Source organism: Camelina sativa, chromosome 3, assembly GCF_000633955.1.
Source record: "Camelina sativa cultivar DH55 chromosome 3, Cs, whole genome shotgun sequence".
NCBI lineage: Eukaryota > Viridiplantae > Streptophyta > Magnoliopsida > Brassicales > Brassicaceae > Camelina > Camelina sativa.
The window spans coordinates 8197929-8213817 of record NC_025687.1 but is presented as its reverse complement, the minus strand read 5'-3'; the positions used below and the strand labels follow the sequence as shown (position 1 = coordinate 8213817).

Here is a 15889-nt window from a genome sequence, read left to right as displayed (position 1 = left end):
AGAGAGAAGAAGAACATGGTCTCCAACTCCGAAGGACCAAATCGAGAAACGCGGCGAGAAATATGGTGATTTGACGAGAATCGTTTGGCTCAGAAAATTTTCGGATACCCAATTTTGTAAATTACTAATCTTTTTCTGATTTTTTTTGTCCTTCTTTTCTAATCTAGTAGTGGTGTATGGGTGGTGGTGGGAATCTCGTCGACGGTGTTCGTCGATGGCTTTTTCAGCGACCTTCTTCTTCTTCTTCTTCCAATAATAGCAATCACGAACAATCCATTCTCAATTCTTCTTCTTCTTCTCCTTCTCCTTCTAACCCCGATCATTCCGCTTCCTCTGGAGATTTCAAAGAGCTTATTATTATTGAAGATCTCGATTTCTCTGGTCTTACTCTTATCAAAGTTCCTAAACGTAATCACTTACCTCCTATGGATCCTCACAAGAAGGTACCTTTCTCATCCCTCTTTCTATGTTAAGCTGTTATCTTCTCTTCTCTTAATGTTACCCTGTCATTGCATTGGCTTCACTAAAGGATTGATTTTTTTTTTGACTTTTCTGTTCCATTTGATTGAAGATCTATCAGTTTTTTTTTTTGAAGTAAGAATGAATACATGAATAACTTGTTTATGGTGTGCAGGATACTGAGTTCTTCACGGAGTATGGTGAAGCAAACAGGTATCAGATTCAAGAAGTCGTTGGGAAAGGTAGCTACGGTGTTGTGGCTTCTGCTCTAGACTCACACACTGGAGAGAGAGTTGCCATCAAGAAGATTAACGACGTGTTTGAGCATGTCTCTGATGCTACTAGGATTCTCAGAGAGATCAAATTGCTTCGGCTGCTTCGTCATCCTGATGTTGTGGAGATTAAACACATCATGCTACCTCCTTCTCGTAGAGAATTCAGGGATATTTATGTTGTATTCGAGTTGATGGAATCTGATCTTCACCAAGTCATCAAGGCCAACGATGATTTAACTCCTGAGCATTATCAGTTTTTCTTGTATCAGCTTCTCCGTGGTCTCAAATATGTTCACGCAGGTTATTTTCTTGTTTTTTACACATTAGTCCCTCTTTTTGATCCTCATGGTCTTTTTTTTTTATATATACTTTTATTGAAACACTTGAGGGTTCTGTTTGCAGCTAATGTGTTTCATCGGGATTTGAAACCAAAGAACATTCTTGCTAATGCTGATTGCAAATTGAAGATCTGTGATTTTGGGCTGGCTCGTGTTTCCTTTAACGATGCCCCAACCGCTATATTTTGGACTGTGAGTCATCTATCTACCTCGAAGAATGCGACACCAAAAATGTTCATTATGTTTCTTCTAACTCTTTCTGTGCTTGTAAACTAAATCCTTTTATGTGTGTTTGTAGGATTATGTAGCTACTCGGTGGTATCGTGCCCCTGAACTCTGTGGATCGTTTTTCTCCAAAGTAAGATTATTTTTTGTTATTGTTATTTTTCTCTGTATCAAGAAAAGGCTTCTAGTTTGATATTTTGTAGAATATTGTTCTGTGGTTCATAGTGTTGATAAGACCAACCATCTCATGCTGAGTCTACTCATGTTATATTTCAGTATACCCCTGCGATTGATATTTGGAGTGTCGGTTGCATTTTTGCGGAAATGCTTTTGGGTAAGCCTTTGTTTCCCGGGAAAAACGTGGTGCACCAATTGGACCTAATGACTGACTTTCTTGGCACTCCACCTCCTGAGTCGATTTCAAGGGTTAGTCAATCAAAACTTCTGTTCATAGTTTCTGTAGCAAATTTAATCTTATTCCATTCCATCCATCATTTGAGAGTAATTTATTCCCTGTAATGAGTTTTGCAATCTTGGAACTCTACAGATTAGAAATGAAAAGGCGAGGAGATACCTTAGTAGCATGAGGAAAAAACAGCAAGTCCCTTTCTCTCATAAGTTCCCTAAAGCTGATCCTTTGGCTCTCCGCCTTCTGGAACGCCTGCTTGCCTTTGATCCCAAAGACCGTGCATCAGCTGAAGATGTAAGTGAGAAGTAGATTTGCTTTGTTTTTCCCTTTTTTTTTTTCTTTTACCCAGACTGAAGCTCTTATATTCGTCGTTTTGATTTCCTTATTTACAGGCACTAGCTGATCCATACTTCAGTGGTTTGTCAAATTCAGAACGTGAACCATCGACACAGCCAATTTCAAAGCTTGAATTTGACTTTGAGAGAAAGAAGTTAACAAAAGATGATGTCAGAGAACTAATTTACCGAGAGGTAACAAAAAAAAAATCTTTGTATTGTTTGGTTTTGTTTCTGTATTCTTCATTGATACTAACAATCACTCGTCTTTGGATAACCAAAAATCAGATACTGGAATATCATCCTCAGATGTTGGAGGAATACCTTCGTGGTGGTGATCAGCTCAGCTTCATGTACCCCAGGTTAGCTAATTAACAGTTACAGAAACATTAAATCTTGAAAACAGAAAGTTATGAAATCAATAAAATCTTTTTTTGTTGTTACACGCAGTGGTGTTGACCGATTTAAAAGGCAATTTGCGCATCTTGAAGAGAATCAAGGTAAACCAGGAGCAGCAGGAGGAGGAAGAAGTACTGCACTTCACAGACATCATGCTTCTTTGCCAAGGTAGTGTCTTTCACAGAATCTCTCTTTCTCCTCTCTTTCTCCTCTCTCTCTCTCTCTGAGAGCATTGTGCTTTTCTGTGATTGTGTTGCAGAGAGAGAGTTCCTGCTCCGAATGGTGAAACTGCAGAAGAAACCAGTGATGTTGAGAGAAGAGCAGCTGCGGCTGTGGCTTCAACCTTGGAATCTGAGGAGGCAGACAATGGAGGAGGTTACAGTGCTCGTAACCTCATGAAGAGCGCGAGCATCAGCGGTTCTAAATGCATTGGTGTTCAGTCTAAAACTGACAAAGAGGTTAGTTAGTTAGTTAGTTAGTGAAGAAGGAAAGAAAGAAAAACAGAAGATCTTGGAAGGAACAAGAAGAAGGAGAAGTTGCTTACTATTGTTCTGTTCTCTCTGTTTTGCAGGACACCATAGCTGAGGAAGAAGATGATGAAATTGTTGCAGAGCTAACTGATAGAGTTGCTTCTCTTCATAATTCTTGAAAAAAAGATTTAGTTATTTTTGTTCTTTTCACGAAAGTTTTCTGGTGAAAAAATTGGTTTCTCCATTTTCTTCTCCCTTCTTCCACATCTATCTTCGTGGTTGGGTTTGATTGTTGTATTTAATAGTTTGGAGGTGAGAATGAAAACTTCAAATAAAGACAGTGATCTCCATGTATTTTTTTTTCTTTTCTCCTTTTTAAAAGACTCATACTAATTTGAATACATTTTACTATTTTGTTTTATCAATTCGTTTCAGTACGTCTCACACTCAGGGACAAAATCTGTGTGGTTGGTATATCCGGTTAGCTTAAACCGGGATATTGGGTCTTGTATAATAAACCCGGAAGACATACTCGACTTCTTAAAAGTTAATAGTGATTAAATAAATAAAAATAAATCAGCAGTTCAGCACACATAATGGCTGTGTTAGTTGGCTTTCTAATGACGAAGACTAATCTAGAGTTTATTATTATAGTCCACGGTGTCAGAACCTAAATTGTATCATTATCCGATCTGTGTAGTATGGTCTCCATCTGAATTACTATTGTTTTTGGACTAATCTCATAAAGAAAAAGTATATTATAATTAAGAAATCATTGGTCTGGAATATAATGGTTTTTTTGATAATGGTATGGTCGAGTAAAGTGAGCTCTAGGGAGCTTACCCATACCCGCCCCACCACCAACTCCAAACAACAGCCTCAACAAGAAACTGCAAAAAGTTGAATGGCATTTTCCTTTTCCAGAACAAAGTCCATATACGCCAGATTGGTTAAGCAATTAAGCTACACTGTTCTCTTCATAATTTATTTGGAAATAATAATTAAAAATTTTACACGTCCAAAAGTCAAAAATCTAACTTCTCACTTTAATATTATAATAAAAAAGATATGCCGCCACACTTTGGAATTTGACTTCAAATTATGACTATCAGAACTCAGAAGTAAAAGAAATGGATTTCATGTGAATTATATATAGTTCAAAAATTACATATTTTCTGTTTTCATATACAGTAATACAGTTTGGACTATATTTACATTTTCAAAATTCATTGTTCAAAGTAGCTAGACATTCAAAAATATTGAACGCTTGAATAGCTTTTTAACAGTTATGATATATGAATTGCGGTTATCATGTTGAACTTCACAATTTCACATACAATTTTATTTTATTTTTGACTCCTTCTTAACATTGGGTTGTAATTTCTATCCGATTTCACAAGGATAATTTATAACTTTAAACCCATGTTAAATTGTTATATATATTTTTTTCTCAGATTTATGAGTTGTGTTCTGTAGTATGTATTCATATGCTTTCTATTAAATTTAAAATAATTCGCAATTTAGTCGTATTATTTGTTCTCTTCGATGGCTCGCACGTCGCACCAACCCACCGATCACATCACTTTATCGACAATAAAGTTTCAATGATTTTCCAAAAAAAAAAGAAAACTTTTTAAAAGTATTTTTATCATCATAGTCTCATGGTTAAGTGAATGCTTGTAATAAACATTTCTAATCAATAAAGCTAGATGTTAAAAAAAGTCTAACGTCATTCTTATAGTACCCCTTTATTAAAAATTATAGTATCCTGATAAAAATCTCAATTTACACTTGTCACTTGATTATTGGATTGTTTAAAACAAAATCAAATTTAATTAAATAACAAAATTTTATTTAAATTGTTAGTATTTATTGTTAACCGATGGAGATGCACCATTGCAACATACGGCAACTCTCTCACAACCAAATAACTCAATAATTCTCATGACGCTTGAACCCAAATAAAGAGATTTTGGGTTTATTACTAACTTTGAAACACTTTCTAATCGTTATACAAGACGGTTAAAAAAAAGGATTTGGACGTTACTATTTATAAATTGTACACGTTTTACATATGTGTGAGTTTAATTTTACCCCACAAATCAGTTTCTACTAAAGACTAAAAAGTAGACATAACTTTTTACGTAACCAAAGTTTACACATGCATGTGCTTCTTTTTCAGAAGGATTAACCACCGTGGATATGTTCCACTTGTGAGTGTCAGATTGTATACTGTAAACAGAAAAATATTGAAAATGAAATTGTTTTTCAGCCGTTCAACTTCAAGAATTCATAGTTGAGATTTCCATATGTTGGAACATGAACTAAGTTATCTTCCTTCTTCTATATTCACCGAGAATTATGGACCTTTAATTAGTTGGTCCTGTTTTATATTACCTTTTTGTACATTTGTTAGTGCTATCCATTTTCGTTAATTAGATCAAATTGTTATTTTTAGTCGAAGACCGACACGTGACTAAGATATCAAGTCTTATAGTCATCTTAATTAATCAACTATCAAATGTGACAAAAAGAGGAATCGAGAGTGTTTACAAAATGAGCAAGTTGTTGATATAAGAGGTATCGGCGGCCGGATACATATATAAATCGAGGGATCAGGGAAGTTTGGTGAAAAAGAGATGATTGGGTACTGAAATTGAGAAGCCGATGTAGTTGAGATATGAGGTCCCCTGAGAAGAGAAATTAAGAATTATAATAAGAAAGTAATACATAGTAGTTAGAACTATTTGAGGCCTTCAAGCTTTACAAAGAGAAAAAAATCTTCTTCAACAAAAAAAAGAAGAAAAAGAAAGTAGGGTATACATAAAGAAAAACTTTAATTCAACACAAGAGGGCAAGTAGCTTTTATACAAATGAGTATGGTCAACTGATGTTGATTTATCTTTCTCTCTTTTCTTTTTCTTGTCTTTTGGTTGTTGGATGTCACGTACGTGGTGGTCTTATGGATGTGGGGAAAATAACTAAATCGGCCTGTAGTAGAGAGATTCATATAAAGCTAAAGCTGAAGATAATACGTTCAAAATTTATAAAATTAGTCTTTACAAAAAAATGTTCGGACTAATAGATAAAAAAGTTAGTTAACTAGTTATGACTTAAAAACAAGAAAAAGGCTTAGTTTATAAGATAATCGTTTTAGTGGTACTATATTATTTAGAAGCAGTGAATTAAATCCATTTGAGATGAGACTATACGAGAGATTTGAAATCTTCAAAAATATATAAAATAACTGGCTCACTTTTTTGTACGTGGTACACTCACCTACCGATCCAATAATGTAAGAAAACTTACCGGTTATTATTCAGTTCCTTTTTTCTCCTTGCAAGACAATATTTTTTTGGGAAAAAGATGAACTGGGGGGAGGGGGTGTCTTAATAAAGTATAGGTACTTTGACAGAATTATGTGATCCTATATAAAGAACCTCCACAACAGCTAACTTGATCAATAATCATAGCTAATTAAGTAAAACAAAGAGGCTAGATCAGTATTCTATAAATGAAAATGGAGAAATTAGGGTATCTAATGATTTCGACCTTTTTGCTTCTATTTGCAACTCTTCTCCCTCATTCTTCGGCTTCAAACATCCGCCGATTTCACTTCAATGTAAGCAATTTTAGTTTCACTCATATTCATGTTTTTGACACCTACACTTTATTTTTGTTACTATTCATTATACACATCTTTATGAGTCATAACTATATAAAATAGTTATGTGTGATGGTAACATTTTCAATATGATCATATAGTAATCTTTTTTTGTTTTTTTTTTGGTTTTTTAGGTCGAATGGAAGAAAGTAACTCGATTGTGCCACACGAAACAACTTTTAACGGTGAACGGACAATATCCAGGACCGACCGTGGCGGTACACGAAGGTGACACCGTAGAAATCAAAGTGACTAACCGGATCGCTCACAATACAACTATTCATTGGTAAAAATTAATATAACAACAACATTTCATGCATGCATAACTTAAAACACTTACTTCTTTCTGTGAGTTCATATATTTATCGATTGATTTGGGGTTTGTGATTACGAGTAGGCATGGTTTAAGGCAATACCGGACTGGTTGGGCAGATGGACCAGCTTACATAACGCAGTGTCCGATAAGATCGAAACAATCATATACATATAGATTCAAAGTGGAAGATCAAAGAGGCACACTCCTTTGGCATGCTCATCACTCATGGCAACGCGCCTCTGTCTACGGCGCCGTCATCATCTACCCGCGGAAGCCTTATCCCTTTTCCGGCAGCCACATCCAATCCGAAATTCCCATTATACTCGGTATACAAAATATAACTTTATTTGTTCGTCTTCCTTTTCCATTAAAATATTGTACATGTCAAGTCCAATTTATTGCACACGATGTAAAATGAAAAAGATATGTGAAAATGTTGTTGTAGGTGAATGGTGGAATGATGACGTCGACAAAGTGGAGAAGGAAATGATCATGACCGGAGGTGGGGCTAAACCTTCCGACGCTTACACCCTTAACGGGCTTCCCGGCCCACTTTATCCTTGTTCTACTAAAGGTCCAACAATTTGTTCTCTTAACCGATGATTTTAAATTCTAATTCGGATAGGTTCAATTCCGGTTCCATTTCGGTTCGTTTCTCACTGATTATGATTGTGCACAGATACTTTCACGGCGACCGTAGACGCCGGAAAAACCTACATCCTCCGCATCATCAACGCAGCTCTAAACAGCGAGCTCTTCTTCGCTGTATCGAATCACACACTAACCGTCGTCGAGGTCGACGCGGTTTACACCAAATCGGTGGAAACCAAAGCAATCATGATCGCTCCGGGTCAAACCACCACCCTCCTTCTCCGCACCAACCAACTCTCCGGCGGAGAGTTTCTCATCGCCGCGACTCCTTACGTCACCTCCGTCTTCCCATTCGACAACTCAACCACCGTCGGCTTCCTCCATTACACCGGCAAAACCAAACCGGAAAAAAAATCCGAAATCACACGGCGGAGACGGCGATTAACGGCGATGTCGACGGTCGTCGCAGCTCTTCCGAACATGCTGGACACGAAATTCGCGACGAGATTCTCCGATAACATCAAGAGCCTCGGGTCGGAGGAGTATCCATGTAAAGTCCCGACGAAGGTCGACAAGCGTGTGATCACAACGATCAGTCTCAATCTCCAGAACTGTCCGTTAAATCAGACCTGCGGAGGTTACGCCGGGAAGAGATACTTCGCATCTATGAACAACGTCTCCTTCGTTCGACCTCCGATCTCGATCCTCCAGAGCTACTATAAGAAACAGAGCAAAGGAGTGTTCTCACTCGATTTCCCTGAGAAACCACCGAACAGATTCGATTTCACGGGAGTAGATCCGGTATCGGAGAACATGAATACCGAGTTCGGGACGAAGCTATTCGAAGTGGAGTTCGGGACGAGGTTAGAGATCGTGTTTCAGGGAACGAGCTTCTTGAACGTCGAGAACCATCCGTTACATGTACACGGACACAACTTCTTCGTAGTGGGAAGAGGATTCGGGAATTTCGACGCGGAGAAGGATCCGAAAAAGTACAATCTGGTGGATCCGCCGGAGAGGAACACTTACGCGGTGCCGACGGGAGGATGGGCGGCGATTAGGATCAATGCGGATAACCCAGGAGTTTGGTTTATTCACTGTCATCTAGAACAACATACTTCTTGGGGATTAGCTATGGGTTTTATTGTTAAGGATGGACCTCTTCCTTCACAGACTCTGCTTCCTCCTCCTCGTGATCTTCCTCAGTGTTAAACAAAGTAGTGGTCCGTTCATCATATCTGTTTTGAATTAGGGTTTTTTTTTTTTTTTTTTAATTTTTGAGTGTTTAATTAAATGTTAAAAATTAAAGGCTAGGATGGTGTACAACAACATATGCAGTCGACATTAGTAGCTGACATGCTATGTGGAAAGTGGGGGTTAACAAAATGGTTGGCCATAGAATGCTCTGCTTCCTCCATGATCTTCCTCAGTGTTAAAAAAAAAAGTGTTTATGATCATATGTATTTTTTAGGGTTTTGTTTTAAATATGTTTTTGAATGACGTCTCTCTAAGGTCTAATATGAAGATGGTGCGAGGATTGATGTCACGAGGTTTTAAGTAGACTCAACACAATCCATTCTGCCGAAAAATTCAGGGTAAAACTTGTGTAGTTTAGAAAGTTATCCTCATGGACGTTCAATGTCAGTTCATGAGTAAAAATCTTTAAGATCGATCGATTCTTGTATAATAATCATAAACTTTAATTTAATGTACGTTTAATAGTACGAGTCATGCAATGTCAATCTACCTCTTTATATGTTTATAATCTATGAGCTTAATTAGGTTAACTGTCTTGTATGTTTTTTTTTTTCGTTTCTTTTTACTGTCTAGTCTGTCTTGTATGTTGCAAATTAACGATATATTTCTCTGAAGATTTTAAACGATCGAGAGGAAACCTTATATTATTGTGAACGACAAATTATTTATGATTTATGAATAAAAGACCAGAAAAGAAGAAGGAAAAACATTAGAAGTATATATAGTCGTCTCTTTAACCATCAGTTGTGATGGTGGAATTGTTTGGTTGCCAATACTCACGCATAGGCTCGTTAAAAGGATAGACAATGAGCTCACGAAGGGTCATCGGCTGAACGACGTTAGTGTCCGCCCCAAAGATAAGATGCGCAAATTCTTCTTGTGCCTTCTCTGTGTTGTGACGTCCGTCGAAGAAGAAATAAGCCCTTTGGTACTCACATAGCTCCGACCGCACGTTTCCCATACCACAGCCGTACGCATCGTGCGTTCCCACACCAAAACATGACGTGTTTGACACATAAAACCCTGCTTAATTATAGTGTTTATATACTCCATTAGTTTTATATATGGAACAAGTCAACTACATGGTTTTGACCTATATTTGTTTGTCCGATTTTATTTGTTTTCTTAATTAAGTTTACAACCAAATAAAATTAATTGTCGTAACTGTATAGTTTTGGCTGGATGACAAGATGACTTACTGTAGTTGAGATTCCTACGTGTCCGACGTAGAACGGCGTTGTAGAAATCGAAGATGGTGAACTGTAAACCGGGGGATTTTTTAGCAAGGTCGTTCAACATTGGACCAATCTTCTCATTGTGTTGTTTGGCCAGATTGTTGAGCGGCTCGTGACACTCGCTGCCTGTCTTATATTGGCAAATTTAATCGCTTTTAAAGAGTATAGGAACTGCAAATATTATAAGTGTTAATTTATATCGTGAATGTATAAAAATTAACGTGTAATCATATATATCAACAACGTACGTACGTTGATGTCGTTCTTCAATTGATTAATAGTGGAGAGGACAAAAGCTTGCTGAGCAGAGGCGTCTGCATTGGGTTTGCTCTTGGTAAAGTTGAAGTAAACTTCTGTACCAATGTAAATCATAAACAGTGACTTTCCAATGAAATCGTCCGTCCAGTTTGATTTCATACTTCTAAATTTATCCACTTGCTGAGTTAGTGTCATCTACATATATACGTACAAATATATACTTGTAAGAAAATTTAAATTACGTACGAATAAATGCTTCGAAAGGAAATTAAATTAATTAAATGAGGGCTTACGAATGTTCCGGGAAGAATAGAAGCATCGGCGACGGCAAAACTGGCTCCACGTGAAATATCAACGCCAGGTTTAAACGCTGGTGGGATCTCTTTCGTAATGCCCATGAATTCAGCTATATCACCAAATTTTAAATTTATTTTATTTTTTAAAGAAAGATAGTTAGTAAGCAAGCATTGGTGTTCGAAAGAAAAGAAAAAAGTTTGTAAGCATTGAGTTCTCAATAATATACAAACTAGCTACAAGTATGTAAGTGTAACGTACCGATAAAGTCAGGGACAATGTTGCCGTTAGAAAACTTGCCATTAGGGTCATCTCGGGATTTTCCATACGGCCATTTGCTTTGGGGAGGATTTTGGTTTTCGGTGAGAAACAATTTGTTTCCAGCGTCAAAGTAGGAGTCTCCGAAAGTGAACAGTCCTACCGGCGGAATACCCTCGCCGCGGTTGGTAGCAACAATAACCTGATTATGGAAGATGGTTAGTACCAACAATTCCCCAAGAAGAGTGACCAGATTACAGTTCCCTGTCATTCTAGCTTATTAGTATATGCGATAGATGGAGATGGCACTAGGCTTATTAATACATACGAATTCGTATAACCTAGTGATTGTTGTTAAAGAGCATGAACATATTTTACGCCTTCGATTAGTCCTTTTGAAAAAGAAGCTTTAGTGGCGTGTTTGCTTTAACCTCCTGATTATTCGACGCGGTTGGTTGCAAATTGTTAGTATATGAGATCCGAACCAAATATTTATTATAAAGAAAACTGGTTGGCATGATAAGTACGGCTTCCTTTGAATAGTGTAAACCAAACTGATATTTAAAACTTAATAAAAGTAGTGGTTTTTAAACATGAAGGCACTTTAAGGGTGTTGTTTTGTCACACGATCCATGACATAAGCAAGAGTAACATCCGATTTCTGTTTCAATCATCTTCTATTTCTTTCAAAGAAAATAAACAATATATAACTGATGCTTTCAATGTAAATAAGTATTATGGTTGAATAAATTTTATTACTTTCAACTAAAAAAAAATCAAGTGATTGTTTTCGGATAGATGGTTTTGGTTTTGGCGCAATCGTGGGTTGATGTCGTTTTGTTACAAGAACTTCTTCTCTATTCAAGTGGCTTATGGAGACATTGCTTCTTGAACAATAATTATGGCATTCGATGCAGCTTCTTCTCTAAGATGTGAGAGTTCGTGTATATATGCATAATGTAATTGACAGATTTAGTAGAATTTAATTTGGGCAAAGATTGAACGAGATTAGGTTTCCAATACTCTGTTTTTATTTTGTTCTAATAATTGTGAGTCTCTCTACTCCTTCTGCGATATGTTGTCTCGATGCGATCATCCCAACAGATTTTCTTTATTCTTACTTGTGAGTTGTGTGTGACCGTGTACATGAGCTCCAAAAACCTATAGTATATGATTTTAATAAGAGTTACCACCAGTAGAAATTAGTTTACCAATCGAGTACCAAGGAACTTCCACGTGTAGAGGATGATCCTTCCTAACCGACGGCAGAAATGCTGTCACGTGGCACGATGAACAAAAGGGATCGTGGGTAACAGCTGAGACGAAGATACGACACGTATCATAATTGTGGATGCAAAAGAGTTTGAAATGGCCTATGCATGGCCTATAGGTTACACTAATCCGACCAAATCCTTCTTTTAACCTTTTCCTTCAGTTTCTTCTTCCTCTCTAGCTCGCTCATTATAACCAAGGCCAAAACTGTGTATTGTAGTTGACCCGAAAACATTAAATTTGCTATTAATGAGTACTAAACTTACTTCCGGTATCTCTCAACATTTAGTTCTGTTGTTTTACTCATTATAGGAAAGTAAAATATATTTTCATTCTCACGGTAATTTGTATCAAAACATTTTGATGTTCTATAATGTACTGATATTTTTCTTTCTTTTTATGCTTTTGATGTTAATACTGATCATGATTGGACCGACCATAGATCATACGACACGAGTGGACTGTGTCATGATATATTTTTACCATTGACGACAAAATAGATGATAGTTTATTTGTTCATTTACTTTCAACCAAAAATTTTACATTTTCTGATTCACAATAAGTATCAAGTTACGTTGTAATATTGTTTCACAAAAAATATCATTTAAGATTTAATCCTACAGTTTAGAAGTAAAAATCTTTTATATCTTTAATATTTTAATTTATAAATTAGAAAGAATACATTTTAGTGTATATATAAAAAGTATAGTAGAAATTTACATAGTTTTCTTAATTTATATGTAAAATGTTAAAATTACACTCTTTGTAATACAAATAAAGTTTATACTTTTTTTACAATACTATCATAACATTTTTAAAAAATAATTTCATATTAACTTTTTAATTCGATACATACAAAAAAATTATGTAGAAAATCTGCTACACGTGATTACACATCTAATTAACGACAAAATTTGTTAAAGAACATAACGCTCACATAATAATCCAAAAAAGAAGAAAATAACGCTTCACAATAGTTTCTTTATTTTATTTTGTTATTATAAAAACATTACACGTTACGTTTATACGTTACGTAAAAATATATACTATATATACTCCAAAAATAAAATATGTCTCACTCATAATTTTTTAAAGTTTATATATAGAAATTTTGTTCTTTCTATAGTTAACAGAGAATTTAACAATAAAAAGTTTGTATTGTGTGTTTTACTGCGCTGCAATAGATATTTCGTAAAATGTTAAAAAGAAAACATGGTAAGAAAATCAATTAATATTGTTTCAGTATAAACTAAAATAGTTATAATAATTTAACGTCGAATTAAATATCGAAAAATGAATGTATCGCCATCGTGGTTCATATTCATTGTATTTGTCCGAGGCTCTTATTAAATATTTTCCTGATGTAAGGAAAAAAGTATTTTTTACCATTTTGTTTTTTTGTGAAAGGATTTTCTATATAAACCATCACATAGATGTCCATCCGAATTCGGACATGCGATATAAACAAAACAAGGATTCTTTTAAAATAAGAATCTCTCTCTCTTTCTCTCTCTATATCTCCCTCTCCGTGGTTCGATGGCAGCTTCTGTTGATCCTTTGGTGGTCGGAAGAGTGATCGGAGATGTGTTGGACATGTTCATCCCAACCGCCACTATGTCTGTCTACTTCGGCCCCAAACACATCACTAACGGATGCGAGATCAAACCCTCCACCACACTCAACCCTCCAAAAGTCAACATCTCTGGCCATTCCGATGAGCTTTACACTCTCGTATGTATCCATTTTCTCACATCTATCCATTTATGTATTAATAAACATATATTTGTGTAAATATATATGCACATGCGTTACATGATTCCTTTTCATCATGATCATGGTCTACCGTCATCATTATAGTATAAACATGCATGCATATTTACTTCAGCACCATTTTTAAGATGTCCAATGCATTCGAACACAATATCTAGTTTTTTTTTTGTCTTTCTATTTATGATAAACTTCAAACATGTATATATTTAAATAGAAGTGTTTTGCTGTGATAAAACTTTCATACATGTATTATGTATACGTATTGAAGCATGAAGCATCTATCTGGAATCTATTTTCTTAATACATTAGATATACTAAAAAACAAACGTTGAAGTGCTGGACTACTTTACCCATACTGGTACACTCACATAGATGTTGACGTACGTAAATTTTATATTAACATAGATAGGTGTAAATATAAGTGAGTTTCTAATACATACTTAAATGCGTTAGTCACGGTTTAGCTGAATTTTTGATTACAATAATAACGTTTAATTGTTTGAGCTAGACGACGTGTTGCATGTGTTAAAATTTCATTGGCCATCTGTAAATATAAATATTTCGATGCATGCAGGTGATGACAGACCCGGACGCACCTAGCCCAAGCGAGCCGAGCCTGAGAGAATGGGTCCATTGGTGCGTTCAAGTGACGCACTCTTGTTTTTTGTTTTGACATCAACGTGAACAATTTATTAGTCTTATAACGTATAAATAAGGGTAAAATATATTAGTCTTAGCAAAAAATAACACTATTATTATTTATTTCCAGGATTGTCGTGGATATTCCCGGTGGCACCAACCCCTCAAAAGGTATGAAAAATATCAAAGCTAAGTTCTCGATTTTGAAAACAAAACATTGCTTCTTAGGATATTCTATTACGTTAATATCTTTACTACAGTTATAACTCATGAAAGTGAACAGATTCTTACAACAGTGAACAGATTTATTGCTTCTTTCTTTTTTTTTTTTGTTAAAAAACAGGTTTATTGCTTTATATTTTAATTTGCTTGCATTATAGATAAAGTGACGTTAGTGTGCAAGGGCATTAAGAAAATGTAGGAATAGTTAATTATGTCCATGATAATGTTTTTAAATCTAATTGACTATCCGTTAGACTAATTTTTATATTATTCATTTAATCATTATTATCTTCGGACCGTGGTGCTTTCGGTTTACATATGAAAGTAATATTATAAGAATAAACATAACTTGATTAGAGAACAACGACTTCAGTATGGCACGATGTCGATTGGTCGAAAACAATATACCTAACTCTCTCATAAATTGCTTATGTTATATAATTTTAGTTGGCAATAGCCAAGTTTTATCCTGCGATATATAACATTTGCAAACCAAACATAATTCAAATTCAAATACATTATTCTTGAAGAAAGATGAACCCAATTAGTAGTTTACATCAGTTTTAACTATACATATGCTTATCTATAAGGCAGGCATATAATTAGAGTCACTAGTTAATATTCCTGTGAGGTTCAAGTTATGTCCCACAGTTGCGACATGTGGTGTCCTCTCAAACCAACATCTCATGTTTGTCCGTACGTGTACATTGATGTCTATCGACTAAACAACGTACACATGTCATCTAATAAAAAACCTTAAACACCACAAAACACAAATGAATAAACTAAAAGAAGCCGTCTTGTACGAGACGAGACTTTCTCTAGTGAAAACAGTTATTGTATCTTGCTTAATTTATTTTTTTATTTTAGTACGATGAAAAATATTTCATGTTTTGAATTTCAGGAAAGGAGATACTTCCTTACATGGAACCAAAACCACCAGTGGGGATTCACCGTTACATATTTGTACTCTTCAGGCAAAACTCACCGGTGGGTCTGATGGTGCAGCAGCCGCTGTCACGAGCCAATTTCAGCACCCGAATGTTCGCCGGACATCTCGATCTTGGTCTACCTGTGGCCACTGTCTACTTCAACGCCCAAAAGGAGCCTGCTTCACGCAGGCGCTAGTACAAGCAACAAACAAATACCATCTGCTGCAAATGAGCCCAAAATCCGGAACTTTCTGGTTTAAAAACCAAAAAG

The 15889-nt window shown here is 35.7% G+C and overlaps 4 protein-coding genes across 5 annotated transcripts in view; 3 read left to right on the top strand and 1 right to left on the bottom strand.

Annotated features, from left to right (window-relative positions):
* On the top strand, positions 1 to 3321 carry LOC104775928 (mitogen-activated protein kinase 8). 2 transcript variants are annotated; one of them, XM_019243523.1, is made up of 12 exons: positions 1 to 65; positions 168 to 443; positions 635 to 1034; positions 1137 to 1264; positions 1371 to 1430; positions 1574 to 1723; positions 1845 to 2000; positions 2099 to 2236; positions 2330 to 2403; positions 2492 to 2608; positions 2700 to 2898; positions 3012 to 3321. In XM_019243523.1, exons 2-12 carry the CDS (start codon positions 177 to 179, stop codon positions 3087 to 3089), a joined length of 1767 nt encoding a protein of 588 aa, XP_019099068.1. In that variant the 5' UTR covers positions 1 to 65; positions 168 to 176; the 3' UTR covers positions 3090 to 3321. The 2 variants fall into 2 exon arrangements, with proteins under 2 accessions (XP_019099068.1, XP_010498193.1); XM_010499891.1 differs by having other exon boundaries at positions 7 to 65; positions 171 to 443.
* Positions 6273 to 8983, top strand: LOC104775927 (laccase-1-like). Its single transcript, XM_010499890.2, has 5 exons — positions 6273 to 6532; positions 6709 to 6860; positions 6972 to 7216; positions 7336 to 7464; positions 7570 to 8983. The coding sequence occupies exons 1-5, from the start codon at positions 6425 to 6427 to the stop codon at positions 8691 to 8693; spliced, it is 1758 nt and encodes a 585-aa protein (XP_010498192.1). The 5' UTR covers positions 6273 to 6424; the 3' UTR covers positions 8694 to 8983.
* Positions 10031 to 11069, bottom strand: LOC104775926 (GDSL esterase/lipase ESM1-like). Its single transcript, XM_019239809.1, has 4 exons — positions 10826 to 11069; positions 10525 to 10637; positions 10226 to 10426; positions 10031 to 10144 (listed from the first exon to the last, which is right to left on the bottom strand). Exons 1-4 carry the CDS (start codon positions 11052 to 11054, stop codon positions 10031 to 10033), a joined length of 657 nt encoding a protein of 218 aa, XP_019095354.1. The 5' UTR covers positions 11055 to 11069.
* LOC104775925 (protein MOTHER of FT and TFL1-like) overlaps positions 13511 to 15889 on the top strand; it is a 9704-nt gene continuing 7325 nt past the window's right edge. The window contains exons 1-4 of the mRNA XM_010499887.2: positions 13511 to 13786; positions 14400 to 14461; positions 14595 to 14635; positions 15591 to 15882. Coding sequence (XP_010498189.1) covers positions 13592 to 13786; positions 14400 to 14461; positions 14595 to 14635; positions 15591 to 15814 — 522 coding nt within the window. The 5' untranslated portion in view covers positions 13511 to 13591 and the 3' untranslated portion in view covers positions 15815 to 15882. The remainder of the gene's footprint in view (positions 13787 to 14399; positions 14462 to 14594; positions 14636 to 15590; positions 15883 to 15889) is intronic.